At 50.2% G+C, this 27,923-nt stretch overlaps 1 protein-coding gene across 4 annotated transcripts; it reads right to left on the reverse strand.

Moving 5' to 3' along the window:
* Positions 1-27,825, reverse strand: RPS6KA1 (ribosomal protein S6 kinase A1). Of its 4 annotated transcripts, XM_065744362.1 has the most exons (23): positions 27,706-27,825; positions 24,458-24,502; positions 14,560-14,613; positions 10,843-10,959; positions 10,184-10,265; positions 9,898-9,978; positions 9,217-9,296; positions 8,843-8,949; positions 8,242-8,279; positions 7,982-8,124; positions 7,524-7,594; positions 7,196-7,284; positions 6,929-6,993; positions 6,227-6,329; positions 5,850-5,977; positions 5,286-5,411; positions 4,192-4,281; positions 3,809-3,967; positions 3,485-3,646; positions 2,800-2,876; positions 2,586-2,703; positions 2,062-2,199; positions 1-782 (listed from the first exon to the last, which is right to left on the reverse strand). In XM_065744362.1, exons 1-23 carry the CDS (start codon positions 27,766-27,768, stop codon positions 660-662), a joined length of 2,259 nt encoding a protein of 752 aa, XP_065600434.1. In that variant the 5' UTR covers positions 27,769-27,825; the 3' UTR covers positions 1-659. The 4 variants fall into 4 exon arrangements, with proteins under 4 accessions (XP_065600434.1, XP_065600433.1, XP_065600432.1 ...); XM_065744361.1 differs by lacking the exons at positions 24,458-24,502; positions 27,706-27,825 and adding an exon at positions 12,853-13,281 and having other exon boundaries at positions 14,560-14,607; XM_065744360.1 differs by lacking the exons at positions 1-782; positions 24,458-24,502; positions 27,706-27,825 and adding exons at positions 1,435-1,841; positions 16,357-18,316 and having other exon boundaries at positions 2,016-2,199.
* Positions 27,826-27,923: the final 98 nt, after the last annotated feature.

Below are 27,923 nucleotides of genomic sequence, written 5' to 3' on the forward strand. Positions count from 1 at the left end.
CCACTGCAAAGTGGTGCAATACGCCTGAGAGGAGGTGGCCCATATGCAGCCCTGCTATAGTACTGCTGGTTTGCCTGTCACAGGGCAAATGACACAGCTCTGTAGATCCGTGTGCCCTGGTGGCCAAAGAAGGCCAATGTTAACCTGGGGTGCATTAAAAAGAGCGTGGTCAGCAGGACTAAGGAGGTGATCCTGCCCCTCTGCTCTGCCCTGGAGCGGCCATATCTGGAACCAGTTTTGGGCTCCAGGCCCTTCATCATGTTTGTGGCCCTATGCTGGACCCTCTCTAGATGGTCCTTGTCTTATTTGCAATGATGTAGCTACAACAAATATTTGGCCCTACATGGGAAAGGGTGAATCAGAGCTGCTTTTTAGGGCCACTTGACATCAGTTATACATTCTAGTTCTCATATACACAGATGGATGTCTTTAAAACCCAACAATTTACACTTAAAAAAAGTTTTACAGTGAAATTCTCTCAGCAAATATGTCCACACAAGGAGGAGCCAGTCTACTGCAGGCAGAAGGCACTTGGCCTTGATGTGGATTTGAGAACAAGTCCTCAAGGCAGATGTAGGGCAGGCACTGAATGCCCTATGTCCTGCCTGACCTCAGTAGCTGTGCAAAGTTTGGTGAGACCACCCTGCTCTGCCCCAACCTCACAGAGTGGTGGAGGGGAGCTTTTTCACCCGCCGTTGTGCCAGGATGGATGACTCGATGGGCTTCAGCTGGGGGCTCGGCTTGGAGCTGTTCAGTGCAGAGTACGTGGCAGCCATCGCCCCCTTGGAGAAAGACACAACAGAGGTCACTCAGGTGCAGGAGATGCTTTACAAGAGGAGGGAGCAGAGGAGCCAGAAACAAAGACAGGAACATCCTGCTTTTTTCTTTAAATCTCTATCCCTCAATGACATGACATTCATAGAATGATACAATCACTGAGGTTTGGAAAAGACCTCTAAGATCACCAGGTCCAACCCCAACCCATCCTCACCTCCTCCACTGATCATGTTCCTCAGTGCCACATCTCCATGTTTCCCAAACACCTTCGGGGATGGTGACTTCACCACCTCTCTGGGCATCTTATTACAATGTATTACCACTCTTTCTGATATTTTTCCAAATATCCAATCTGATCCTTCTATGGCACACCTTGAGGCCATTACCTCTCATCCTATTGCTGCTACCTAGGAGCAGAGGTTGACCCCCATCTCACTACCACCTCCTGTCAGGGAGTCGTAGAGAGCGATATCGTCTACCCTCTCCTTCAGATAGAACAATCCCAGTTCCCTCAACCACTCCTCATAGCACTGAGCTTCAGACCCCTCACAACTCCATTTCTTTCCCTGGACATGCTCCAAGGCCACAATGTCTTTCCTGTAGTGGGGGGCCCAAAACTGGGCACTCAGGGTGCTGCCTCACTTACTGGTGAGGGACAATCAGCTCCTGCTCTTGCTTGCTGCACTACTGCTGACACTGCCATTGGCCTTCTTGGCCACACGTGCACTCTGCTGGCTCATGTTCAGCCTAGTGTTGACCAACACCCCTAAGTCCTTTACCTCACTGCAACTCTGAGCCATGCTGCCCCAAGCCTCTAGCGCTGGCATGGTGTTACTGTGACCAAAGTCTTGTTGAACTTCATGCCAATGACCTTGGCCCATTGGTGAGCCTGTCCAGGTCCCTCTCTAGGGCCTTCCTACCCTCAGGTAGATCAACACTTCCTCCTACCTTGGTGTCATCTGCAAAATTCCAGAGGGTGCATTCAATCCCCTCATCCAGATCATCACTAAAAATATTACATAGGGCTGGCCCCAGTATCAAGCCCTGGGGAACACCATCTATGACTGTCACTAGCTAGATATAACTCCATCCACCACCACTTTCTGGGCCTAGCTGTCCAGACAGTTTTTCAATCAGTGAAAGAACCTTCCTAAGCTTTCCTGCCCCAAACATCACCATTGCCTCCCCAGCCAGCAGCTCTATGACCTTCCACTCTGTTTTACCCACACCAGGACCACTGCTTTCCAAAGAGCTCAGGGACAAGGAAGTCAGCCCACTCTGTACCTTTACCAGCTGGACATCCTGGTGATTCAGCTGGCTCTGTGGTAAGCTATCCTTCTGTGTTATCCATGGGTGCTGCAGGACCTGCTTGGCTGTCAGGCGCTGGTGAGGATCTATATGAAGCATCTTTGATACCAGGTCCTAAGGGAATCGTTTGGAAAGTCAGACTTCTTTTAAAAGAAAAAATATCACCCACTTGTTCCAGAATACAGATTTCAATTCAGAGGCTAAGTTTAAGGACCCCAGACAATCAATCTCCTTTTGTATAAAATATGCTTTCAGGGAGCCCTTGTGCCATGTTGGGCACGAGGTTGTTGCTGCGTGCATATTTTCACAGCCTGAGCTAGAACAAAGCAGGCAGAGGCACACTGCTGAGCTGCTCATGGGGAAGATGCGCACAGGGCAGAAGCCATGCTACTGCTTTTCTTCAGTCCCCTCTCGCCTCCCTCCCCAGCCTGCACTGAATCTGCCTCACATATACCTGACCCCCACCATGTAATACAATGCAGATAGACACCACATCATGCCTTGGCCATGTCAGAAATGGTGTCCCAGTTGCCTCCATTGACAGAGAACTTCCCCCTGCCTATTCGGGTCAGGATCTCTTCTGGAGTGTCACTGGGTCCATTTGCAAATGGAGTGCAGCTGAAGAGAGATGAGAGTAAGAATGACATTTACCATTCTGAATTCAGGCCAGAGAGTGGTTCTGGGCAGCAGGAAGTGATGGAGAGATGCACTTACCCTGCAAGCATAGTGTAAAGGAGGACTCCCAGGCTCCAGATATCACAACCCTCATCGTAGCCCTGTTGCTTCAGTACCTGGAATAAGCAAAGGAGAATAAATATGTTTGGTTCTGGTTGCTGATCTTGTTTCAGCTTGCAAAGAGCAGCACAAGCCCCGTGTTCAGGCTGGGTGCAAAGCTGCTAAAGCCCCACTGAACAGCAAAAGCATGGACTAAAGGTCAGCATTCAAATCAGACTTCAGCTTCATGGAACAGAGTAACTCCCTCAGCTACATCAAAATGACAAGTGAGAAAGAAGCTTCATTCCAATGTGATGACACTGCATGTATGCTCCACTGCTTCCCATCTCTTTTTCTTTCGTCCGCACCAAGATAGCTGGAGGAAAAGTAATTCCCACCTCTTTTAACAGGTCAGTTAATCAGGAAGAGAAGCAGCCTAAGAAATCATTGGGATTTTAGCATGATCCTATGCAGACCCCCAGCAGTATGGACAATATAAGGTGAAGGACTGCACTGGGGATCACATATTTGTTCTGTACTACAGGTATTGTTATTTTTGAGATTACCTAATACAAGACAAAATACACCAGAACAGGCACACTTATACCAATCTGTGCAGAGTTAGAACACAGCCTGGGGAAGGGAAATGAGAGCTACTGAAGCCTCAAGTCAGTCAGGCGCTTACCTCAGGTGCCACAAAGTTTGCAGTATAGCAAGGAGTCATGAGAAGACCATTCTCAGCTCTCAGCTGCTTGGCAAAGCCAAAGTCACATATGCGAATGCTTTCTGGGTTTCCTGACTCATCCACATAGAGAATATTGCTGGGTTTCAAGTCCCTGTGAACTACCTGCAGAACAAAGGCAAGGTTACATTCATGCCCCAAGAAGGACTGAAGCTGCATTGACAGCTGAGACCCCTGCTCTGGCCCCGCATCTGCCTTGCCAAGACATCAACACAAGGCACAACACCAACACAAGGCACCCAGGGAAGCAGATGTAACCATACTCACCCCTTGAGAATGCAGATATTCCACTGTTTTGCAAATTGTGTGCAGGACTGAACTGGCTTCCCTCTCTGAGAAAAACTTCTGTCTCAGGATTTTATCAAGCAGCTCCCCTCCTCTCATCAGTTCCGTCACCAGATACACGTATTTCCCATCATCATAAACCTACCAAAGCAAATATGGAGGGGATTAATTAAAAACTGCTTCCCAGGCTTCCTTGTTGTATTTCTACCATCAAGAAGCAGAAAAAAGTCAACAACACAGAGGAGGTATTGATTGGATGCTCCCCCACCCCAGGGCAATCCAACAAAGCACTGCCATTGGGCTGCCCATGCTGGAGCAGAATTCTCACCCCAACATACACTAGAAGTCATTCAAGGTACACTCACATCTTTCAAAGTAATGATGTTTGGATGTTGCCCGTATCGCAGGAGGATTTCAATTTCCTCAGAAGGGTCCCGTTTGCTCTTGTCAATAACCTGCAGGGATGTGAATAAGGGTTACTCACAGCTGGATGGGACAGTGGCCAGGACAAAGCAAACGAGCTGACGGTTTAATCACAGAAGCACAGAATGGTTGGGTTGGAAGAGACCTTAAAAACCATTGTCTTAGCTTCAGTTGGGACAGAATTGTTCTCTTCAGAGAGGTTGTTACGATGCTATGTTTTGGTTCTAGGAGAAAAATGGTGTTGATAACACACCAGTGTTCATAGCTGTTGTTGAGCAGTGTTGTACAGAGCCAAGGCCATTCAAGTTTCTCAGTGAAGGGCTGATGGTGGAGCCCAAGGAGCTGGGAGGGGACAGAATCCAGACTTAATCAGCTGACATAAACTGGCCAAAGGGATATTTCATACCATATGCATCATGTGGAATGAGAGTTTTGAAGGGATTGGGAATTCATCTTGCTCTCTTTCACTTGCTGAGGGGCGAACTGGGCATCAGTTGGTAGGTGGTGAGCAATTGGTTGTGCATCACATGCTATATACATTTATATATGCACATACATACATACATATATATATATATAGTCATAACTATTATCCTTTGCTGTATCTTAGTAAATTGCTTTATCTCAACTCCTGAGTTCTACTTTGGTTTTTTTTTCCAATTCTCTCCTCCATCCCACTGGGAAAGGGGCCAGTGAGTAAACAATTGTGTGGTGCTCAGCCACCTTCCAAGTTAAACCATAACAGCCATCCAGCTCCAACTCTAGGCTCTAGGCTGGTTGCCCCCCACCCAGTCAGGCTGCCCAGGACTCCATCCAGCCTGGCCTTTGGCAGCTCTGGGCACCTGCAGCTCCTCTGGACAGTCTGTATCAGCACTGCAGGCATAATGGGCTATATCCATTCCCTGTTATTTGCCCCAAAATTGCATATTTAAGTCCCACACAATCAAGAAAAACAATTTCATTCCTTGCTATTCTTTTGTTCGTTAAGGGGATGAACAGAAATCTAACATGGGAGATCAGACCAAACATCTCAGACCTTGACTGCATACTCCATGTTGGTTGCTTTGTGAATGCACCGTTTGCACACTGAGTAGGAGCCCACCCCAATTGCTTCCTTCACCAGGTAGCCGTCGCTGAACTGGACGTTCTTGCCATGCAGCTGCTGCAATAAGAGAGCACGGAGCAAATGAGCTGGGAGGGTTCAGTTTGTGCAACATGATGAGCTAACTGCAACACTGAGTGAAGTGACAGACTGCTGACTGCTACACCCCACAGCCTCTCCTCCCTGCTGGAGAGGAGAGGACAACATGGCGAATATAGGTCAGTAGGCTAACACCATCTGCATCCAGCATGCTGCATTCCTGCAGCACCTCACATTCACACAGCCTGAGTCCACTTGGCAAGAGGGAAGCAAACACTCAGTGTGCCCCACTGACCTCTGCATGTGGCAGTCAGTAGAAACAAAAGATCATTGGGATGCAAGAATTCAAACCAGAATATCTTTCCTTTAGCTCTACCCCAAGAAGCACACGTGTCCTGCAGATCCACTCTGGAGTTACTGCAGTCTCAGAGCAGTTGTCCCTCTGTCCCCACATCTCACCTGCACCACAGAATGCAGGGGTGGCTGTGCAGGTTTCACCTTGCTGTCGTCCATCAGTCCGGTGGCCACAAAGCTGAAGCCACGGAAGAGCTGATGTGCACCTGCACTGGGAGGGATGCCTGGGGAATCTGCAACAGGAGTTGAGGGAAAACTTGAAAAGGAGAAGCAGTGGAAGCAGAAGCCTTCCCCTCATGGCTGTGGCTCAGACAAAAGCAATGCCATGCAGCACGGAGCTTCCAATAACACCTTGCATATGGCTGGGACTCATTTTCCCTGAAGGAGGAGGAGGAAAACCTTGCCCTGATGGCACAGGCAAGCCAGGATTAAACTGTATGATTTCACACAGGCTTCAGCTAAATTTATAAATTCATACCAACCTTTTGGTGTACGCGATGTAAATTCTGTATCAAAATAAAAGGTGTCATCAGGCTGGCCTACAGCAGGCTTGAAGGGTGGCTTGATCTCTCTTCGGTACAGCTTCTGCAAAATACAGATAGCTTGGAAGTGCTGCAATAGCTGAATGTGTTCAGAAGGGTGCAAATAGCTGCTAGGAATGAGAGCCTGGGCAGAAAGTTTACAACACTACAAACAGCAGCTCAGCAGTTGGAGGGATGGCCTCCTGGCCAGAAGGTGCCTTGCAGTCTTTGTGAAGTTCTGTAAGTTTCTACCACCTATCGTATGTTAGTCAAGAAAAAAAGAAAGTGTTCTATGTACAAAGCAGGAAAACACAGGCTCAGTTATTGCTTCACCTCTCTGTGGAGTACAACGTAGCTCCTTGCCAGAAATGCCTCCCTGTGCCCTTTCTACTTTGTGCATGGCAATTCTTGCCCCGAACCTCCACTAAAACCTGCATCTTACTTCTGAGAGATCAGTATATTCAAACCACAGTGAGATCATAGGCAACTCAGAATGAAACAGTTACTGGCATGACAAACAGCAGTTTATTTTCAGGAAGGATAAATAGGAAAATGGAAACATGGGTTGACAGCACTCCCACATCTGGTCAGCCTGCAAGTGTCACCACTACGGTCAGCAGCACTGCATGGGGTGAAATTCACTTCTGTGTTTCTGATACTCACATTCCAGTCAATAGTAGAATAGAACAGATGACGTTTTATCTCTTCTGCCCCATCTGGACCAGAACCTGAAAGATGAACCCGCAGAGTGGGTTTTTTCAACATTTAATCAAGATCAAGAAAGTGAAGGCTATCATCAAGCATGCAACATAACCAGGTATTACAGAGAGCCCATTAACCTAGCACAAGTGCCAGCATGATGCTGACCCACTGCCATGTGAGAGGCACGGCTACAGCATCAGGTGGATGCAGAAACAAAAAATGTCTTACCTAATCTGTTGGCTGGGTTCCTTTTGAAAAGGGCTCGCAGGAGGCTCTGTGCCTCAGCACTCAGGAACTGAGGCATGCCCAGTTTTGCCCTAGGGAAGAAGTTGTGCAATCAGCTGCAGGTATAAAGAAGCCAACCCACAACAGCCCCTCCACATCTGAGAGTAAGAGATCTGTTTGCCATTTTGTACTGCACCCTTCAAACTGAGTGCTGATAGGAAGCCACTGGCCAAGTAATGCCGTTACACTGTGAGAACCACAGCTGCAGCATGGTTAGAGAAAGAGCAGCAGGCTCATCTCTGTACACAGATGAAAGAGAAACTCCTCTTACTTAAGGATTAGGGTCATCGTCTCCTTGCGATCCTTCCCCTGGAATGGCAGCGAGCCAGTGAGCATCTCAAACTGGTAGGGAGAGAGAACATATAAAAGCAAGGTCTGGGGGCTGCACAGATCACATTACACCTTCCCCTGGGAATTCTCCACAGCTAGCAGAAGCCCTGCAAATAATCAAAAGCCTGGCTTTGGAAAAAGAGAGCCAGCATCACATTCCCATAAGGGGGCTTTGTATCACAGTGTGTAGTGGGGATGTATTCCAGCAGTGCTGGCTCTTGCCACAGTCCTTGGATCCAGCAGCTGCCAAATGGTGGCACCAGATCTGCACAGCAACCAACAGCGTGCTCCAGGGCCAACACTGGCACACACATCTGTTGGATGTAGTCACCTAATGGTATTTCATAGCTACCCCATGAGCAGCTGCTAAGGTTCCCAAGCCCACCAGTTGGTACGCACCATCAGCACCCCATAGGACCACCAGTCTGCGCTATGGGAGTGGCCCTGGCGGTTCACAACCTCTGGAGCCATATATTCCACTGTCCCACAGAAGGAGTAAGCTTTCTTCTCATGGTCTATCGCCTCCTTACTCAAGCCAAAATCTATGAAAGAGAAAAACCATCAGCATGTGCCCACCTGCTCTTCACAACAGCCCAGAGCACACAGGTCAGAGAGAAGCTCCATGTTTCAAGAATCAAGGTTTTTATGGAGCATCTCACCTGTGAGTTTGATGTGTCCTTCTTCATCCAGGAGGATACTACAGCAAGGAATAAAAAAAATAAATTATTAGTGGCAAGAAATGCTGGTGAGAACCAGCAGGTGTCCCACAACTGGTCAGAGATGCTCCAGAACTGCAGAGGAGGAACTTATCCATCCTTCCAACCCCTGTACTTTTAAACTCCAACACCATGAATGGGGGAAAGCAGCCTCCTTCTGTACACACTATATGTCACATTGAACCAGTGGGCCACATAGATTATATCAGCCTTGATCCTTCCCATGTCTCAGGTAAGAATAACCCAACTGCTGTATGTCTCCTCAGAGCCCAAGCATGGTGCTTTTTTCCTCTGAAGGCTCTCAGTTGCTTAAAGCTGGAGCCAGGCACTGGCTGAAGATTAATGCTCAGACATGCAGTGCACACATACTGCCTCTGCCTTCACAGTGCTCCTGGCTCTAACTGTTGGTGTGAGGAGCAAGAACCTTGCTGATCTGCTCTGCTGCCTTCCATCTGCTTGGCCCAAGGCATTATTTCATGGAAGAAGGTTGTACTGTGCTCTGACTGCGGGATGGGGACTGAACACAGATCTGTATCACACATACTTCTCTGGTTTTAGATCTCTGTATATGATCCCCAGGCTGTGCAAATGGTCAAGTCCTAGAGCAAGCTCTGCTAAATAGAACTTCACATCCTCCTCTGTGAACATGACCTGCAGGAAGAGACGGGAGTTATAATCCTGGCAGCATGATAAGCAACACCCTTCATACCCATGTTGCTCCCTTGTGCCTTTTCAGATTTAAGTTTCTCAGGCTTTGCCAAGGGACAGGGCTCCTGACATCCATTTCTTTGGAGCAGCAACAGGTTGGAGGCTCTTACCAACTCTCTCAAGGACTTTCTGAGGGTCAGTCATTCCTCCAGGCAATTAACAACAAACTGAGAGCCTCAGCAACCCACCAAGATGCCAAAGTATACCCACCTCTTTGGAAAGCCGAGTGAAAAGGTCACCTCCTCGGAGGAAATCCAAGATGAGATATAGCTTCCCCTCTGTCTGGAATGCTGAAACACAAGCCAGAGCAGGAATGAGACCCCTCCACTGAGGGTAAGCTTGATGGTATGACATTAATTACTTAAATCCCAACAGCCTCAGTTGTGCAAATGCTCTGCATTGTTACTAAGTTAAATACAAGTAGGGTAACTATTTGGGCTAGATCGATCTCTTGCTGATGATGCTGAAAAGGACACAATCCCCTGGCACTGCAGAAAAGCATCATTTTATGTGGGATTTGTTCCCTTTCAGCTAGTGATTCTCTGCTGGAGAGGCCATTTCCCAAGCAATACAGTGGTCAATTTATACAGGCAGAAGCTGTCCTTAGCTTCCTCAGAGCCAGAACCATGTTAACTCTGCTTTCACAATTTCTCCTGAATTAATGTTTTAATCCTAAGGATTTGATGTTTAAACCTCTTCTCCTGGTGACCCATTCAAGAGCGAACATGAAACAAAGGACTTTCCAGGAAAGGATTTATTTTAAGGGGACTGTGAAGGCTTCTAGTACAGCCACTGAGGGACACGGACTGACACAGGCTCTGCCACTGCAGGTGCCCAGAACCTGCTGGAGACCATGGCAGGCACACCTGAGCCAACCAGCCCTGCACTCACCATAGTGCAGCTTTACCACAAAGGGATGGTTCACATCAGCTAGGATGTCCCTTTCTATCTTTGTCCTTACACGATCACGCACTGTGGGAAAAGAGAGGAACTGTTCAGACACTGGAGAAAGCACAAAGCCCTGGTGTCAGCCTCATCCCTAGCTCTAAGCCGTCTGGTATCCAGCAGCTGGAGCCAGATCCCTCTGACCTATATCACCCCAGGGCCAGCAGTGACTTGTGGTGACATTTTTCCAGAGCAAATGGAGCAACAGGACATCACAGGAAGGCTCCCCTACCTTTCAGTGTCGCCTTTTTGAGTACTTTCATGGCATAGAGGTGGTTGCTGTCTGGTGGTGTTATTTTTCTCACCAAGAAAACCTGAGGCAGAAGAACACATGAACTGGTTTTAGACAGCTTCAAAAGTCCTCTATTCATTGCAACAAAGCTGCTGCTGTACGTGTACAGCACCACTGCTGCACGAGTCCCCACTGTGCCAGTGGCTGACTGATGCGAAGCTGAAGACTTAACATGGGAGCAGATGGTCTGAAAGAGATCTGGGTTATTTGCACTTTGAAACAGATAAAAGTTACAAGCTACTTCCTTCCCCCTTCGCAGAAAGGAAACAGTAAATGGGCCAAACCCAGTTCCCAGCACACAGCATCACCCTGAGAAGACAGGCATGCCCCAGCCCTCTATTCCATGTAGCACTGCATGCTTCTTTCCTCCTGACCAGATACACAAAGACCCCCCAGGGCAGTGCTGACACACAGACTTTGATGAGAGGCATCACCACAGTTGCCCTTCAAATCAGAAGCAGGCTAAGTGAGCTTATCAGACTCTCACAGGCTGCGATCTGGTGAGAATCAGGAAAGAGGTTATGCTGGGGACAGCCCCTTTGTCAGTTCTTCTTTCAACACCACTTATCTGCACGGCACACAGGAAGGACTAAGCTCACCTTGCCAAAAGAGCCCTGTCCCAGAACCTTTAGAAGCTCAAACTGCGATGGGTCAGCCTTTTCAGAGCCCTCCTTCACATGGTGTGTGATGTTGATCTCCTTCACAACACCTTCGCCCTGGAAAAGAGGGGACATGGCTGTATCCTGAAGGAGTGGAAAAAGTTCTTATTGAACAAGGAACAAGTATTATAGCTACAGACTCACAGGAACCACATCTGAGACAACTGTAAGAGCTGGTGCATGTTCCAGCTATCTCCTGGCTTAACATCTGGAACAAAGCAGTCCCCAGTGGGCTTCCACCAGGCAGCATCATTAAATGCCCACACTCTCCCCAGCACCAGAGGTGCTTCATTCCTTTGAACTACATCTCAGATGAGTGCTTGAAAGCACCTTCCTTTTTAAGGCATTGGTGGCAAAAACAGGAGTGTTTATGCCACTAAAAATCCCACAACACAAAAATACGGCGATGTTGTCAAAACATGGCCAGGGCTGGCAAAAATCAGACATGTTGGAGCCCATCTGCTCAGCAATCTGAGCAACTCTGCAACATAAGCCTTGGTGCATCTTCAGCACATACAGATGATGCTTTTAACAGACTCCAGCCTTCAGAAAGATTGAGGGGAAGCCAAGGTCTCTGGCACATGTTTTGTTTAAAACACATTCTTCTACTAGTTGCTAGTTAGATTTCCCCCTTGCTGAGTAGGGGATGAGAAAATCAGACTTTGTTTTCTAGAGCTACTCAGATACTTGCTCCAGGACCCACCTAATGAAAGCTTTCAGAAAACAACAGGAAGCAAGCTGTAGGCTCTGCCCCCTGCACACACCGAGCTCACACCCTTGCTCCTCCTCGCAGGGCACACGGATGTGGTTGCTGCCTGCAGCACAGCATTGATCACCCTTCCTTTCCCATTCCTGTGCTTGGCTTTCCTCTAGGTTACGCAGGGCTTTGCTCTGTGTCTGTTGGTAGCTTTGCAGCTTTGCTCTCTCAAGATCCTGTGATTTCCAGATACTCAGATCTGGCAGAGAGACCCATGCACAATACAGCCTGAGTCTAGGGAGAGGGCAGTGGGACAGAAGCTCCTCGTGTCACAGAATCATAGAGCCATTAAGGTTGGCAAAGACTTCTAAGATCATCTAGTCCAACTGTCAACCTAACTCCTCTTGTCCACTTGTAGAATCATAAAGGTTGGAAAAGAGCTCTAAGATCACTGCATCCAACCATCAATTCATTCCCACCATGCCCACTAAGCAAATCTCAGTGAGCACAACCAAGAAAGATCTTACAGCCTCTGCAACAAGGTCTCATGTTCCACGTGATCTCCCAGCTTAAATCAGCCACCTTACACTCCTACTTTTATTTGGGGGCTTTGTCCACGGCAGACAGCTGTTGGTCAGGAACAGCTTTCCAATCCAGCCAACAGATGGCCCACAGGTTGCCATGGCTATCTTTCATATAAGGGCCACTGTGGGTTGTATGGGGTCACACGAACCATTGGGCACAGTAAAACAAACACCCTGAAGGCTGGCTGTGTCACATCAGGGCTGTCTGCAGGCTGCTGGGCTCCTTCGCTCCCTCCTGCCATCTTCATGAAAACTCAAGAGAAAAAACAAGCCTACATGTCACTGACATGTATTTCACCCAGCAGCTTCACACACTTTTGCAGAGAGGAATGTTCAAAACAAACACTATGTCTACCTTCAAGACACCTCCTCATACCGCAGCTGTGGGAACTCCTTGCCTTGGCCAACGGCAAGACCCACTGATCTGAGCTGCGAAGGGTCTCTGCAGGCCAAGCTGCAGTTTGTGGCATCCTCCAGCAACCTACAGCTCTGAGACCAGCACAACAGCTCCCACGGCTCACCAACAGCCTTCACTGCACCACAAGTTTCTTACAACGGCACCACAGGTAAACCACCCCACAAGGCACAAAGACAAAAGCAAACCAGAACATTCATCTGAAGCATTGGCCCACCAGGACGAGCAGCAGGCGACACAACCTACGTACTGACCGGGCTGGGGGGCGGGCTGGGGGCTGGCAGCTGCAGGCTGCAGGGCTTCGTCCGGTGCTTCCTGTGCAGCCACAGTGTGAGGAAGGCGCAGATGCGGGGCAGCTTGGGATCCCTTTCCATTCTCCCATCCCGCTCAACATCACAGAGTCTCAGTGACCACCTCAGCGAGCTCTTGGGACTGGGGGGGCTCCGGCATGGGCACATGGACATCAGCACATGGCCATGCGGGAGGAGATGCAAGTGGTTAAAGCCCAGAGGCAGGTGTGTTGCAGAGATGAGCGGTTCGGTCACACGGAGGCAGGCTCATGCTCCTTGGCGGTGCTTGTGGTTGGGGCTTTTTTTGTTGTCGTTGTTTTGCTTTTTTAAAAAAAATCTCACAGCTCCGTGTTCACATTTGATTTCTCTTCCCTGGCACAGGCAAGATGCTCCCTGACAGAAAATGTGCATAGTGTATGTCAAAGTCTGACTTCCATCTAGCACCATGTGCCATGCTCACATTTTGGGTATTTCCGCAACAGAAGAATACACTGAGAAGCCTTACTCATTAAAAGGAAGACAAAAATGAATGAACTCTCATGCAGAAGCCTGGCAGCACTTCTGTTTGCTCTCCCACAGGGATGACAGTCACCCACAGTGCGAAGTGGCGGGCACCAATCCCATGGCAAACCCTCTGCCATCATTGGGGTTTACACCTGTTCCTTCATTTTTATTTCAAACCCAATCCTTTTTGCTTCATTCCCCCTCCAAACCCATGTTTCCCTTTGACCTTTACATGGTGTTGGGACAGATGTCTTTTGCAGTAACACCCCCACAGTGTAGGTAAGAAGGAAACCACTTGAGATGAGTACAGTGACACTCATACACCTTTGAAACTAGAAATAATCCTGTGTCAGTGTTGACTTCAGAATTTCTGCAGAACACACAGTCTGAAAAGGGGATGCGGAGAGCCCGTTTATGACTGTCCTGCCTTCTCCACCCCTATACCACGCTCTCTGATAACTGATACTGAAAGAATCAAATGACTGAATGTCAGCAACCCAGCCTGTCCCAGCCCTGCAGGAGAGCCTCAGCACCAGGTGATGATACCCAAAGCAAGGGGCTGGAGGTGGAGAGCAGCATGGAGCAGCACTGCACAGCTGCTCAACAGGAGCTCTCCAAAGCCTCAGTTCATTCTGACACCTTTTTTGCTCTGCAGGGATGCAGACGAGCGTCACCACTTCCAAGGAAGCTCTGTATCACCAAGTGAAGCCCTTCAGGAGCCGCAGTAACAGCTCTCCCCACCAGAGCGTGTGTGCAGGGACACATAGTTACATCTGACAAATTTTGTCCTGACCATGGCAATGTTACATGTTGGGTTACCACCACTCAGTGCCCTGAATTAGCCACCTTAAGTCCACGCAGCTCAGCAGCAGAGAACCCGCCCTGCGAGCTGACAAGAGCAGAACATGGCAGGAGAGAAGAATGACAGCACGTAAAGGGGTTTGGTGCGGGCAGGAAAGAGGAGGAGGATGAAGTCAAGTCTGGGATGTCACGTGAGCAGGTGACTAAATGCTGTTTGCTCCATGAGTACTTCCACCAAGCAGAGACAGGTCCGTGGGTAAATGCTGCAAGGCAGGGATGCTGCTGGGGTCCCAGCGCTTCCCCCTTGCACATGCTATCATGGGACAAATGCCATGAAGTGCACCACTCTCCTGGAGGCTCTCTTACCTTGTCTGCTGAGCCCACCAACTCTTTCTCTACCCAAGTGATGTCTGACTTTGCCTGTGGAAAAATAAAGAAGTGTCAGCACAGAGGGTCTGTGATACTCTGCTAAAGCTTTCTCAACAAACTTGTTTAGCAGGAGGGTGAGCTGCTTGCAGCCTCTGGACATGTTCCACCATGTGCCCCGATCTGGTGGTGGTTCCAGGAGAGCAGGAGAAACCAGCTGCTGTTGGAGCCTTGGGCAGAGCCTGCAGGCAGTGGAGAAGGACATATGGTGCTGGCAATGGGATCCAAGTGTTCCCCAAGAGTCAGAGCACCTCTGCCAAAGAGGGCAGCCCAGCAGTCCTGAAGCAGCCAGGGCAATTATGTCCAAACGCTGAACCTCATTGCATCCAGGGCAGGGCAGGGCAAGGCCAGAGTGGGCCTGAGCAGCAGCAGAGATATTGGGGTATACTTTGGGACCAGATGCAATCCTATGAAACCTTACAGTGAAACTAAGGAACATTCAAAGGGAGCCTAGAAGAGAAATGCTCCTTGGTTAGGATACGGCTCTTTTTCCTCCTAAGAACTGAGATGGGGAAGAAGTTTTGTATGGACAGAGCTTAGATCCTGAAACCTGCTATGTTTTTATGAGTGCATGTAGATACACTATCACATAGGTGCTCTTTAGTCTGGTTTTGAGAGAACAAGCTGGAGCTCAGATAGAAAAAAACACTAAATAAACAAACAAACAAACAAACAAAAAACAGACCAGAAAAACTCCATCAGATTTGAAATGTTTCCCACAGAGCGCAATCCTTCAGCCTGCAGGTCTGTGCAGGAGGGACCTAAGGACCCGAGCTTCTACTGCTCATCCATCAGGTCAGAAAGAAGCACAGGAGCACCAGCAGGGAGAGGAAAGGCAAGCCCCAAGGGTAAGGAGGAGCTGCAAAGCACCAGACCAGCACTCAGAACTGATAGACTGAAGGTCTGGAAGGACTGAACACACTGGAAAGGCCTTTCATTTACCTCTTCCCCTTCCTCCCTCGCTGCATCTCCCCAGGGGTGTGGGTAAGGGCAGTCCCACCCTGACACTGTCCACCAGGCACACATCCATTGCAGAAGCACAGGTCCTGTGGTCCCACCCCACCTTGCATGACAGCAGCCATCTCCTGCCCGCAGCCCCAGGAGAGGCCATTTTGCAAATTCCTGCATGCGGGGGAAACAAACTCCATGCTGCTGGAAAAGAAAAGCACAGCCATGCATGCTGGGCAGCTCTGAGTGCAGGAAGTTGCAGAAGTTGAAGCAGGAGACGATTTCTGGTGAACTTCCCAGTGCACAGATGGCTCAGCCCATGCCAGGGCTGGGGACACGCGCTGCTCCAAACACAAAAATCTGAGTCCTCCTTCCTGCTTTCTGAGGAAAGTTTTTCCAAGCCAAGAGACAGGTTTGTTTTTGCTCGCGTTTTGTCACTTTGACAGTTGAGACAGTCACATCTAAATGCAAGAAAAAAACTGCAAGAGCTAGAAGCAGATTATGCTTCTGGCATTTTGCTTCCTATTCATCAGCAACTAACCAGAAGCTGTTGTAATTTCTGTTGCTTCACACATGCTTTGGTCCCCAGATTCTGGCAGCACCTAGGAAAGACACTTCTACAAAAGCAGTTTTACCATCAGAAATGCCTTTTGCATGAAAGAAGTCACTAATGAAGACAGGATGAGGGCCAGCTCTCTACAAGCAGGAGGTTCCCCATTCCTCCCTGCATCCTGCAGAGCACACAGCACAGGGCTGTGCACAGCAGACATATTAGAGCTACACACTTGCCTCCTGGATCCTTGGCTTGCTGCGGAAGAGGAGCCTCAACATCTCCAACGCTTTCAGTTGCTATTATCCCATAGTTTGCAAGCTGGCTTCTGAACCCAGAGCTCTCTGCAGCACCCAGACTGCCACGAGAACCCCGAGTAGTAGTTACGTCACTGGGATGTATTTTGGGAGTTTTTGCTGAAAGGAAACTGTGGTTTCATATGGGGAAATTGCACTGTGTGGTGACGGCTGCACAACACCAGCAACTCAGCACGAACACTAGATGACTTCTGGGTGCTTAGACACGGCTCTTTCCACCAACAAATCTCAGCAGACTTTCCAAGCAGACCTGTATTGGCATCCCATGTCACAGACAGAGCAATGTGAGGCAGCATATAGCAGCTGGGCCCCTTCAGCTCTTCCCTACAGTTACACTGCCCTTCTTCTAAGTGGCATAAACACTGTTTTCAGCATCAGTCCCCCAGTGCTGGACTACAGGTCTTCAGGGAAGGGGTCTGAAGAAGCTGTTTTCTGCACCTTCCATTGGTTTGTCCCTGACCCACACTGGAGTCTCAGCTTAGCCACCTGCATCCTGCTACATCAGGGCTTTCAGAAACCACTGTGAGGCCCCACATGAGCCCTGCACAGTGACATCTGGTGAGCATTGTGCAACGCTGCCTGCTGGTTTGGGGTCAGCTCCGGCACTACAGCCCTGCTCGCTGACATGGAGATGTCCTGATACAGAAAAGAGGTGAGGAGATGGGAACTGGGAATGCTCACATCGGGCAGCGCAGTGCAGCCACCGGCCCTGGAGGGGCTGCAGGAGGACTTCGGTCCTATGGCTCTGAGCCAATCCTCTCACAGTGTCTGCTTGTAAGGAAAAGTGTGAACCATGTGCTTACTCCCAGATCCCTTCAAGAGGCCATCTGCATTTCATCTATGCAAAGTAGATGCCCTGTATGGCTTCTGAAGTTATCCAGCTGCTTCACCAGTATCACTGCCAGGGCATTCACAGGAACATGCAGTACAGCACATGAACAGAGAACAAGGCAGGAGAAAGCCAGCCTACCCATATCACACTTCCAGAAGCTCTGAGTTTGACACCTGGGGAGATCTCTGTTGCTTGTAAACCTTATTCCATATCAGGTACACGGCGCTCCCGCTGTAGAGCTTGGGGCAAACAGGAAATAGGTGGTACGCAGGAAACAAATGCACTTTTTGCTGCTGTAAAGACTTAACGAGGTAGTGGCAGCTCTGGGTTTTTTTTTTGTTTTTAGTTTTTAAAGTGGTGGTTCTCAAAAAGGGGAACTTACAAAGCAAAGAAACCTCACCAGCCACTGCCTCCCTTCATGCACGAACCTTATTTGGGCAAGTCTGACTGCTGCTCTTCTGTGCAAGCAGAGAACTGAGCACAGCCACATCTGTGTGTCTTTGCTTCTTTGGTGGGTGCACCCCAGGAGCTCTTGGTAGCAGTCAGGTACACCTCCAGCCCTAGGAACCCCATCAGGAGCCCACCCTTGCTGCAAGCTATGGGCTGTCTCCTGCACGCTGATGGCACAGGACGGCACTAGGCACAGGCTGCCAGAGGCTGAGGAGGCACCAACTGAAGGAGTATGGTCACAAACACACTCAGCCCTCAGGGCAGAAGCCATTTTGATGCAAGAGGAAGCAACAGATGGTCGCATCACTGTGGATTGTAGCTTGCTGTCTTGCAGCCTATGAGCTTCCAGGAAGGTGAATGAGCTTCCAGATGTGTGATGTTGGCTTCCCACAGAGGAAACTGCCCCACGACACTCCCCAGTAGCTGCTCCAGTCCGTGCTGGAGACAGTGCAATGTCACCATGTACCCAAACAGTGCCCTGTGCAGCACAGACATCATGTCAGAACCTCACCTCCTATTGCTCTAAGTGGCAACAATAACTTGAAACTTCAAGCAGGTTTAAAACCCTACTGCCCAAGACCTGTTCTCACAGAATCACAATATCACTGAGGTTGGAAAATACCTCTAATATCACCTAGTCCATCAACCCATCACTGCCATGCTCACTGACCACTTCCCCCAGGGCAACACCAGGAACACTGGCGTTTGGAATTGTAGTAGCTCCTGACACAGAACTGCACACACCAGACACCAGGGCATCCTGGAAGTGCTGCACTGCTCCACATGCGCTCCAACATCACATTCATTTGGTCACCCTTGGGAACAACTTCACTGCTGTCCTGAGTTTCCCACTAAAACGGTTACAAGCAAATCCCTAAAAAGTGAAAACTCTAACCACAACAGTCCACTTTTCCTGTTCTGCATTTAGAAGGACCAGTGGCTTTTTTTTTTCCTTTTTTTTTTTTAATGGACGCTTTCTTTTAGCAGAGCAAAAGTTTGCGTCTTTTGTATGCCAGAAAACGACACGCACCGTCTTCTGTGGAGGTGGAGGGAGCTGCAGCAGGAGGAAAATGCTGCAAAATCCTGGAGGACACAAATAGATGTTGGTGCTCCTGAGCAACAGCAGGGACGATGCAGGACCTCCACCAGGGCGCGAGGCAGCAGGTCCCAAGGGTACGGCATGGGCTGCACCGGTCCTCTCCCATCCCACTGTGGGATGCAGTGGGTGGAAAGCAGTGGGCTCCCTGGGCCAGCAGGTGGCACTCGGAGCTTCTTCGAAGTCCCAAATGAGCAGAAAGGGCTCATTTTGTAACCACCCATGGAATAGACAGCGCCCCGAAATGGGGGGTTAGGAACTGATAAAGGGATAAAGCCTAAGGTTGAAGAAAGGGTAGAAATTGGCCATGGTGAGGAAAGCCATGGCCTGTAATGTCCCCATGAGTAGTCCCCATACTCAGCTGGTACCTGACTCACTGGAGCACCACAACACTGGCCTGTTGACATGTTCTTCTAAATGCAGAACATTACCCTTAGGAACCAGCACTGAGGCACCACCCGAGTGCACGGTGCAGCCATGCTGCCTTCCACATGAAACACACAGGCTTTTTCTGGACAAATCTAAGAACACAGCGCTGCTTTCACCATGAGATCTGTTTGCTGCCCCTGCATTTCTTGTGGGAAGTGGAAAATATTCTATCACATTGATGCAGAAATTCCACACTCCTCCCACCACACAGGCTCAAGGAGCTTTCTCCTTGCAAGACGTGCATGAAAACAGTACATTTTCAGACAGTTATCTTAAGAAGCTCTTCCCCACTATACTTGCAGTGCCCTGAGCATCGCTCTGCCCGCATGCAGCATCAGGAACCCCAGACAGCAGCACAGAGCCTGCCCAGCTCAGCACACCCTGCACTGACACCACCTCCCAGTGTAAGTGCATCCAGCACAGTGCAGCCAGCTCAGCCACAGCAGCACAGTGAAACACCTTTTCTTACAGCGAGGAAATCAATAGCACCCCATCTCAGAGCACTTACGGAGGACAAAAAGATTCTGTTCAGACTGTTCAGGATTCCCAGAGAAGCTCTGTTAGAAGCTGTGCTGCTTTCAAGTACAAACAAGGGACAAGTGCTCTCATTTCTGGTACCTGAAGGCAAGAAGGACTTTTTGCACATGGCTCAGAGTTCATTCCTTTGAACTTTGGTGGGGAGATGGATGACAAAGGTTTCCTCCATATAGCAAAAGAGGATTTGTGCAGTTATTATTATTATTTTTTTTTCCAGTAAAAGAGGCTTCCAGGAGACAGACCTTGCAGAAATTTCAATTAATCAATGAGGTGGATGGAAATGAAAGAGGATAAAGCAGAGAAGAGTTCAGATCGGTCACACATCGACGTGCAGAGGGCTGCTCTCTGCTCTGCATTCCTCAGGTACACTCCTGCAAACTGACCCCTCTTCAATTATTCATTAGAGCCTGCAGCTCATCAGAGAGATGCTGCTCCTCAAGCAGGCATTTTGATGCTGTGATTTTGAGGAGCTCAGATGCTTGCTGCTAACCACAGCCTGGCCCTGCCGAGGATGAAGAGCTGTTGGGCACTGCATTGAAAACAAAGCCCCTTGTTGACTTTAGCTGGCAGCATGGAGCAGCCAGCTCAGCCCAGAGTTTCACACTGCCAGGCTGAAATGCTGCATGCAGAGAGATGCAATAGCTGCAGCCAGGCCAGGAGGGTTTGCAGACAGTTCTGCACCCAGTGCTCAGGGACCCAACCAGCAAAAGCATGCTTTGCTATGCAAACAGAAGCAACAAGGAGGGGCACTGGGCAGAGAATGCCTTAGCTGAGATACCTGTCTCTTCTCACACTCAGCAGCTGTCCAACTCTTGCAGAAAACAGCAGCAGCTGTGCAAACACACCAGGTCACTGCTTCAAAGAAGAGCACTCTGTTTATTTGTTTTAAAACTCTTCACTTTAAGAGGCTGTGCTCGGAGCTGTGACGATCACACCACTGACCTCCTGTCAGTGCTCTGCCTGCAGCTGGAAGTACCTGCAGAACCTGGGCAATGCCAGCTGCTGAAGAGCACTGTGGTGAACAAGCACCAGTGCACTTGTGCCTGATGGAGCATCCTGTGGCATGACAGCAGCTCCCTGCTCCTGTCCCAGAGTTCTCTTTTATGGTGTAAAGCAGAGCTGGAAGAGGTTACTCATTCACCAACCTGGGTTTCACTGTGTGCTGTGATCACCACCAAAGAACAAGCTGCTCAGCACTCCCAGTGTTACCTCCAGAGTGGGCATGCTCAGTGCTACAAATCCACTCCTCTGTTCTTCATTATGAAGTGATTTCATTAATTGGGTGTTGTACTTTCATGTACAATTCCTCACACTCAGCACCTCCAGGGAGCATGTGCTCACCCCTCAACCAAGCTGGCTGTAAAACCCCAACAACACATTCTGTTTTTCCACTCCGTTCAAACCCTGATGCCATTCCCCTCTGAACAAGGACAAATCTTCAGCCTACCTGAGAATTAAATCTAGGGAACATAGGGGAGAATGAGGCTTGGTCCCCAGAGAGCAGTGCACAGTGCTGGCAATTAGGCCCTGGCACAGAGCAGCCCTGGGAGCAAAGCAAGACCTGCTGTGCTGGGGAAGTTGCAATGAAACTCTGCACCAAGGGCACTGCTGCTGGCTGAAAGTCAATGCTGAATTGTTTAAATATCACCACCAATGGGGAAAAAAGCAAAAGCAGATACCCTTGCACTCATCCTGTTCGAAGTTCTCCTTCTCGATGCAGTTGGATCAGTAATCTGGTTCCAGGGATACTGCCAGGATGGCCTGGCAGATTGCAAACTCTTACAGAGGTAACAGCCAAATCAGCAGGCATTAGCAATTTAGGATTGTGTTCATTTGTCAGGTGAGGGCTTGGCCTGGAACACCTGGTGCCACACAGCTCGAATGATGCTGCTCTGACCACGTGAGGGGAGGCAGTCACTCCCAGTAATGCCCCTGCCCAACCTGTAGGATCCTGCAGGCATTTCCAAGATACTCAGATAAACACAGTGAGGTACGATGCTTGCAGGGACTTGTGTACCATGGTTGTTCTTGAAAGGTGGGAATCCACACAGGAGTAGAAGCCAGGAGTTATGAAATGTGCCAGGTGCCCTTGGAAGGAGGCTGACAGGTGCCTGGCTGCTCCCAGAGCACAGGTAGCTGAGCCCAGACCTCATCTCCCCGCATCTGCAGGAATTGTTCTGCTATGCTTCATACCCAAAGGCTCCTGTGCACAACAGCAGCAGATGAGATGGGAGATTGGGGCCCTGTGCTGCCAGCTGACAAATTCCCAACTCTTTTGAGGAACCCCTGGATTCCCTTTATATCAAGGTTTCTTTGGTTCTTGCCCAAGGTTTTGTTTCTGGCAGCATCCTGCTGACAGGGACAGAGGGAGGGATGGCACTTTGTGTGGGAGTTGAGGAATCACTGCTGTTGCTGCTCTGAGCTATTTTTAGTGGAGATCACAGAATGAGACACAAAATGATGAAAGCATAAACCTGACATAAAGTGCCTCCTGTCCCCCAGGTCAAGAAGGGCAGCAGAAGAGCTGGAACAGAGGGGTATGGGAGAGAGCAAAAGCTAAGCAGCTTTTGGCTCACAAACATACAGCTGCTGCTTCCTTCTTCTTTAGTCCTTGCTGTAGGAAAAAGGAGGCAGTACCAGAATTTGCTGCTGACATTGGTCCTCATGCGAGCAGAAAAACAGAGATATTGAGTTTGTTGCCTGCTCGCTTCCTTGTGCAGAGTGCTGGAGCTGGTGCAGAGTGCCATAGTTAAGTGTGAGGTATGTGTTTATAGCAGGGATCTCATCTGTCTTCATGCCTGTAGAACATACACCTTGTACAAACTTGGAAAACGCACCAGAGGTTATTTCAGAAGGGCTGTGCACATTTAAAAATGATTGAAAATGGGACTGTTGGCACAGCACACAGACACAGTGCCTCAGCACAGGACAAAGCAGGACACCTGCACCCATGGTACCAGGAGGGCAGTTCAGCCCAGTGTCTGATGATCAAAGAAGCAAAGGCTAAAGTCTTAGAAGCCCAGCTGGAATCGAACCACAAGAGACAGATTCTCTTCCATGCCAGAGATGCAGGCACAGTGAAGAATGGTAAAACCTTTATCCAGGGGAGAGAAGCATGCAGTGTCGTTGACCTGAGCTCATCCCGCCTGCACCAGCTTTCATAGAATTATAGAATCATAGAATGGCCTGGGTTGAAAAGGACCCCAAAGATCATCTTGTTTCAACCCCCTTGCCATGGGCAGGGTAGCCAGCCTCTAGACCAGGCTGCTCAGGGCCACATCCAGCCTTGCCCTGAATGCCTCCACGGATGGGGCATCCACAGCCTCTCTAGGTAACCAGTTCCATCCTCTGAGTGAAAAACTTCCTCCTAACATCCAAAACCCCCTTGTCCTATCACTATCAACCCATGTAAACAATCATTCTGCCTCCTGTTTATATGCTCCCTTCAAGTACTGGAAGGCCACAATGAGGTCACCCCAGAGCCTTCTCTTCTCCAAGCTAAACAAGCCCAGTTCCCTCAACCTTTCCTCACTGAAGAGGTGCTCCAGCCCTCTGATCATTTCAGTGGCCCTCCTCTGGACCCATTCCGAGAGCTCTACATCTTTCTTGTGCTGGGGGCCCCAGGCCTGGACACAGTATTCCAGATGGGGCCTCACAAGAGCTGAGTAGAGGGGGACAATCCCAACCCTCTCCCTGCTGGCCACCCCTTTTTTGGTGCAGCCCAGGATATAGGTGGCTCTCTGGGCTTCAAGTGTGCACTGCTGATTGATGCCCAGCTTCTCATCCACCAGGACCCCAAAGTCCTTCTCTGCAGGGCTGCTCTCCAGGAGTTCTTCCCCCAGTCTGTATAAATACCTGGGATTGCCCCGGCCCAAGTACAACACCTTGCACTTGGCCTTATTGAACCTCATTAGGTTCACATGGGCCCACTTCTCCAGCCTGTCCAGGTCCCTCTGGATGACTTCCCTTCCCTCCAATGGATTGTACAGCTCAGCTCAGTGTCATTCCTGTGGTGCCAGCCCATCTGCTGGCCCAGAAGGGCAGAACAGGCTGCTGAGATGCAATGGCAGTACTGGAAGTTCAGTATAAGTTTCTGGAAAAGAACTAGCAGAGAGGCAGCCAACTGGCTTTGGCTTAAATTTCTTTTACTAAATGTGTAACAGTGACCAACTGGGAAAGCAATGCCATAACCCTCCACAGCCCTTAGCATGAACAATGGAGCAGGGTGCTCATAGTGAGGAGCAGGACAAGCTCCAGATGATCCACGCAGCAAGGACTCCCAAGCCAAAGCAGACACGTGGCATCACTCCCCATAGCTACAGCATGTGCACATCAGAAAAGGAAATCCTGAAGGGCTGTGCTTTTGAGGCACTGAAATGGCCTGAAACACTCCAGAGATTCTTACCAGAGCCCTCTGCTCCAGCTGCTGTCAGACTCTGGCATGCAGCACTTTGGGAGAGCCCAGGTGAGTTTGGATGACCAAACTGACAGGGAAAAAGAGGGTCTGCCTGCTCTCTTCCCCCACTCCAGCCCCTCATGCTCCCACAAGCACTCATCCAGATTACAAAGCAGCAGCTTAAAGGATTTAAAAATAGCTGTCCTCAGCCTATTCACTGACCAGCACACACCACATGCAGCTCAGAGTGATAGTGAAGGACTCAGCCCCTCTGCGGCTTTACCTGGCATGGAGGGTTCCCACCTTCCTCTGGAGCAGCCTGCCCATTCTGCAAAGGAAGAGAACCCACTGTTAGCACACACCAGGCACTGGCACTGCCTCCAAGAACATTTCACATGTGTCTAATTGGGGCTGCTACTTTCAGACACGGTACAGATGGCTGAGCACTCCCCACATATCCATAGGACACAGCAAAGGATGAGGAGGGGGCAGCAAAGCAACGTAAGAGAGCAGTTTGCAGCCTCGTGGTCATTTTGCTCTATGCTGGTTTTAATAGGAACTTTTATTGGTTATTTATTACCATATTGCAGCTGATAACACTCCTTCCTGGAGAAGCATAGGGACATCAACCTGACATCTGCCTCAGGAGCACCAGTATTTGTGGCTGATGACTGCAGTGAAGGAATGGTGCTGCCATAAAGGATCAGAGGAGCACAGCCCAAGTGTTTACACAGAGCTATTGGTGCCATCAGCACAGAGAATATCTAAGGAGTGAAGTAAGATTTTGTGTTTATGTATATCCTCCATGAAGAGCTGAAGAGAGCCAGACTTGGAAACACACTTATGTTTACTGGCTCGGCTGTCACCCATCAACAATTATTAAGTCACTGCTAATTAAAACTGCTGTGCTGGGAGGGCTGTTTATGTCCACAGTAGTTTGAAGCCCGCAAGGAGCAGAACCTCCGTGCCAGATGGAGCAGTACACGACACAGATACACGTGTCAGGAGTGATGGTCGTAGAGACAAAGCTGTAATGTGACCTTCACGTTCTCAAGATGATGATGTGCAGATTTGTGAGGAAAGAACTGCAGTGTTTGGAGCCAAGTTCTTCTACCCCAGAAAAAAAATCAGTCTTCATATCCTCATATGGGATTTGGGAGCACCCAGGATGGAAGAGCAGCCTGGCAGCTGGGCACAGAGCTCAACGAACAGCTCGGCACACTGGGAGGGGATGCAAAGTGCTGCTGAACACTGTGCTCTAAGAACTTTTCTTAACAGCATGCAGAGAAGTGCACTGGAAAGGAAGTGTACCCTGTTGCATAAGCGCCAGCTTGGCTGAACTTGGAGATATTTCTCTTAGGACATCTCGAGTTTTAAATCCCTTTAATACCACATAATCTGAAGCACAGGTAGGAGCATCTTACAGAACAGGGCACTGCTTTGAGGACAAGTGTGAGGCCAGGCAGTACTGTGGGGCCATGCCCTGCTGCAGCACCAGGGAAAGGACCTAATGATGCAAAAAAAAAAAAAAAAAGCATCTGCAGCTCTTCCCTCCAGTTCCAACACAAAAGGAGTCACTGCTCAAAGCGTATCGTGGACAGAAGTCTCTCTGCTTCCTCTGCTAGCTTTGATCATCACTGTCTACATTTTCCAGCTAAGATGCTCGAAGAAGTTACTCATTAATAGCTTCTGCTCAGTTAGGGATGAGAAGATGCAGATATACAGGCAAAAATAATTTGCTCAAGTGGTTGGTTTTGTTGTAATCCCATGTCAGCTGTGTTGCTCTGTAACACAAGAGTTTAAAGGCAAGCACAGCCATGATGGCAGCTCCCATTGCTATGGTGATGCAGTCACTCAGCTGCAGTCCATCACTGTTGCTCTGCCCCACATGAGCTTTTCTACCACATAAGCAATATTCCAAAATAGGCAGAAGAAAAAGCAGGAGGAAAAAAAAAAAAAATGGAAGCTCAATGAAGCAAGCTCAGTCCCCAGGACATGCTCGCTCTCCCACTGCCTCTCCAGCACAGCTCCAGGACTGTGGATGCCAGCTGTGACCAGTGCTCAGCAGCTGCTCCTGGAGAGCAGTGGAAAAACCCCAAATCTGACACACCAGGTCCAGCACAGTGCCAGCACCTCTGCTCCATGACTCAGAAGGCAAAGGTTGGAGGAAGGCAGCTTTACACCTTGATGGCAGCGATCCCAGGCGATTTACGTAACGCCTTCCAGAAAAGTCTCTTTGGTTTCTCTTTGGTGCCACCCTGCTCCACAGAGGTTTACCTTCCTGCTGCCAGCAAACAGAACCTCTCAGCATGCAGAACCCCCACTAAGTCCCTCTCTGCCATTCACAGACTGCAGCCTGGCCCAGAGGAGCAGAGCCACTGGTGCCCCACCTGGCACAGGACTGCGATGTGAAGGGACTGCCTCCTGGCACCAGCATGCTGCTACCAACCCCGCTGCTGACCTCCGGCCCCACCAAGGTGAGCTGGAGGAAGGTATCCTGCAGCTGCAGTTTACACATTACACATCCATCATAATTAATGCAACAGGGAAAGGAGCCCTCACTGCTGCCACAATCCTCTCGAGGGACTCTGACTGATGAATGCACTATGCCCCTGTGGCTGCTTCCAGTGGGGAAGACATGGTGGTGTCAGAACAGCTGCCAGCACCCAGAGCCCCAGGATTAAGTAACACACCATCCTGCCGATGGCATCTATTGCCCCGGGCACCGGCATTAGTTTCCTCCCACTCCAGACAAATCACAACTACATTTCAGCTTTCACCCCCCAGCTGCCTCTTAGGGCCTCAAGACTACAACGTGGTCCCTGCAGGGGACAGGAACATCCCCACGCCCCGTGCAAAGGTGACAAGGCATTGGGAGCAGCTGCCCAAATCTGGCTGTGACAGCTGGGCCACCTGGCCTCTGTTCCCAGCAGAGCTTCCTCAAGAGATCACCTGAAGTAGGAATAAGCAAATCTGACCATGGTAACATCCCCAGGCGTGACAGGAGGGGCAGAGGCACACGACGGTCTCAAACGGGAGAGCAGCAGGGGCTGAGCCAACCGGGACAAAATCCACGCGAACCTATCCGGAGAGCTGCGGGCTGCAGCTGAGGTGAGAAGACGCGCGCTCGCTCAGCTCGGCCGCGTCGCAGTGGGGGAAAAGCTGCGAGCGGTCCCGACGTTGCACGGCGGCTGCGATGCATCCCGCGATCCGGGCAGCGCACACCTGGGCCACGGGGCCCTCGGTAAGAGCGGAGCGCCCGAACGCAGCGGACAGACGCGGGACGGCGGCCGCGCAGCGCCGGGGCGGGCGGGGGAAGCCCCCAGCGCGGAGCCGTGCGCGCGATCACCGCTCGCACCGAGAAAGCGCAGGGAAAGCAGCGCAGCTCCGAGCGCTCCGCAGCCCCGCGGGGTTCGGCCGGAGCAGCGAGGCAGGAGCGGAGGAAGGAAGGAGGGAGGGAAGGAGCAGGCCGGCTGGGCGCTCCTTTGTTCCACGAGACCCCTGGGGGTCGCCGCCCGCTGCCCCGCTCACCTCCGTGTCCAGCTGCACCAGCTCCATGTTGGGCCAGGGCTCGGCCAGCTGGGCGAGCGGCATGCTGGCGGCAGGCAGCCCCGTGGGGCGCGACTCGGCACGGCTCGGCCGGGAGCCCCGCGCTGGGCACCGGCTGCCCGGGCCGGGCCGGGCCGGGAGTGGCGGGGCGGGGCGGAGCTGGGGGCGGGGCGGCTCCGCCCGGCTCCGGGGCGGTTCTG

This window comes from Cyrtonyx montezumae, unplaced genomic scaffold (assembly GCF_038088225.1).
Source record: "Cyrtonyx montezumae isolate F1298 unplaced genomic scaffold, pur_monq_1.0 scaffold_31, whole genome shotgun sequence".
NCBI lineage: Eukaryota > Metazoa > Chordata > Aves > Galliformes > Odontophoridae > Cyrtonyx > Cyrtonyx montezumae.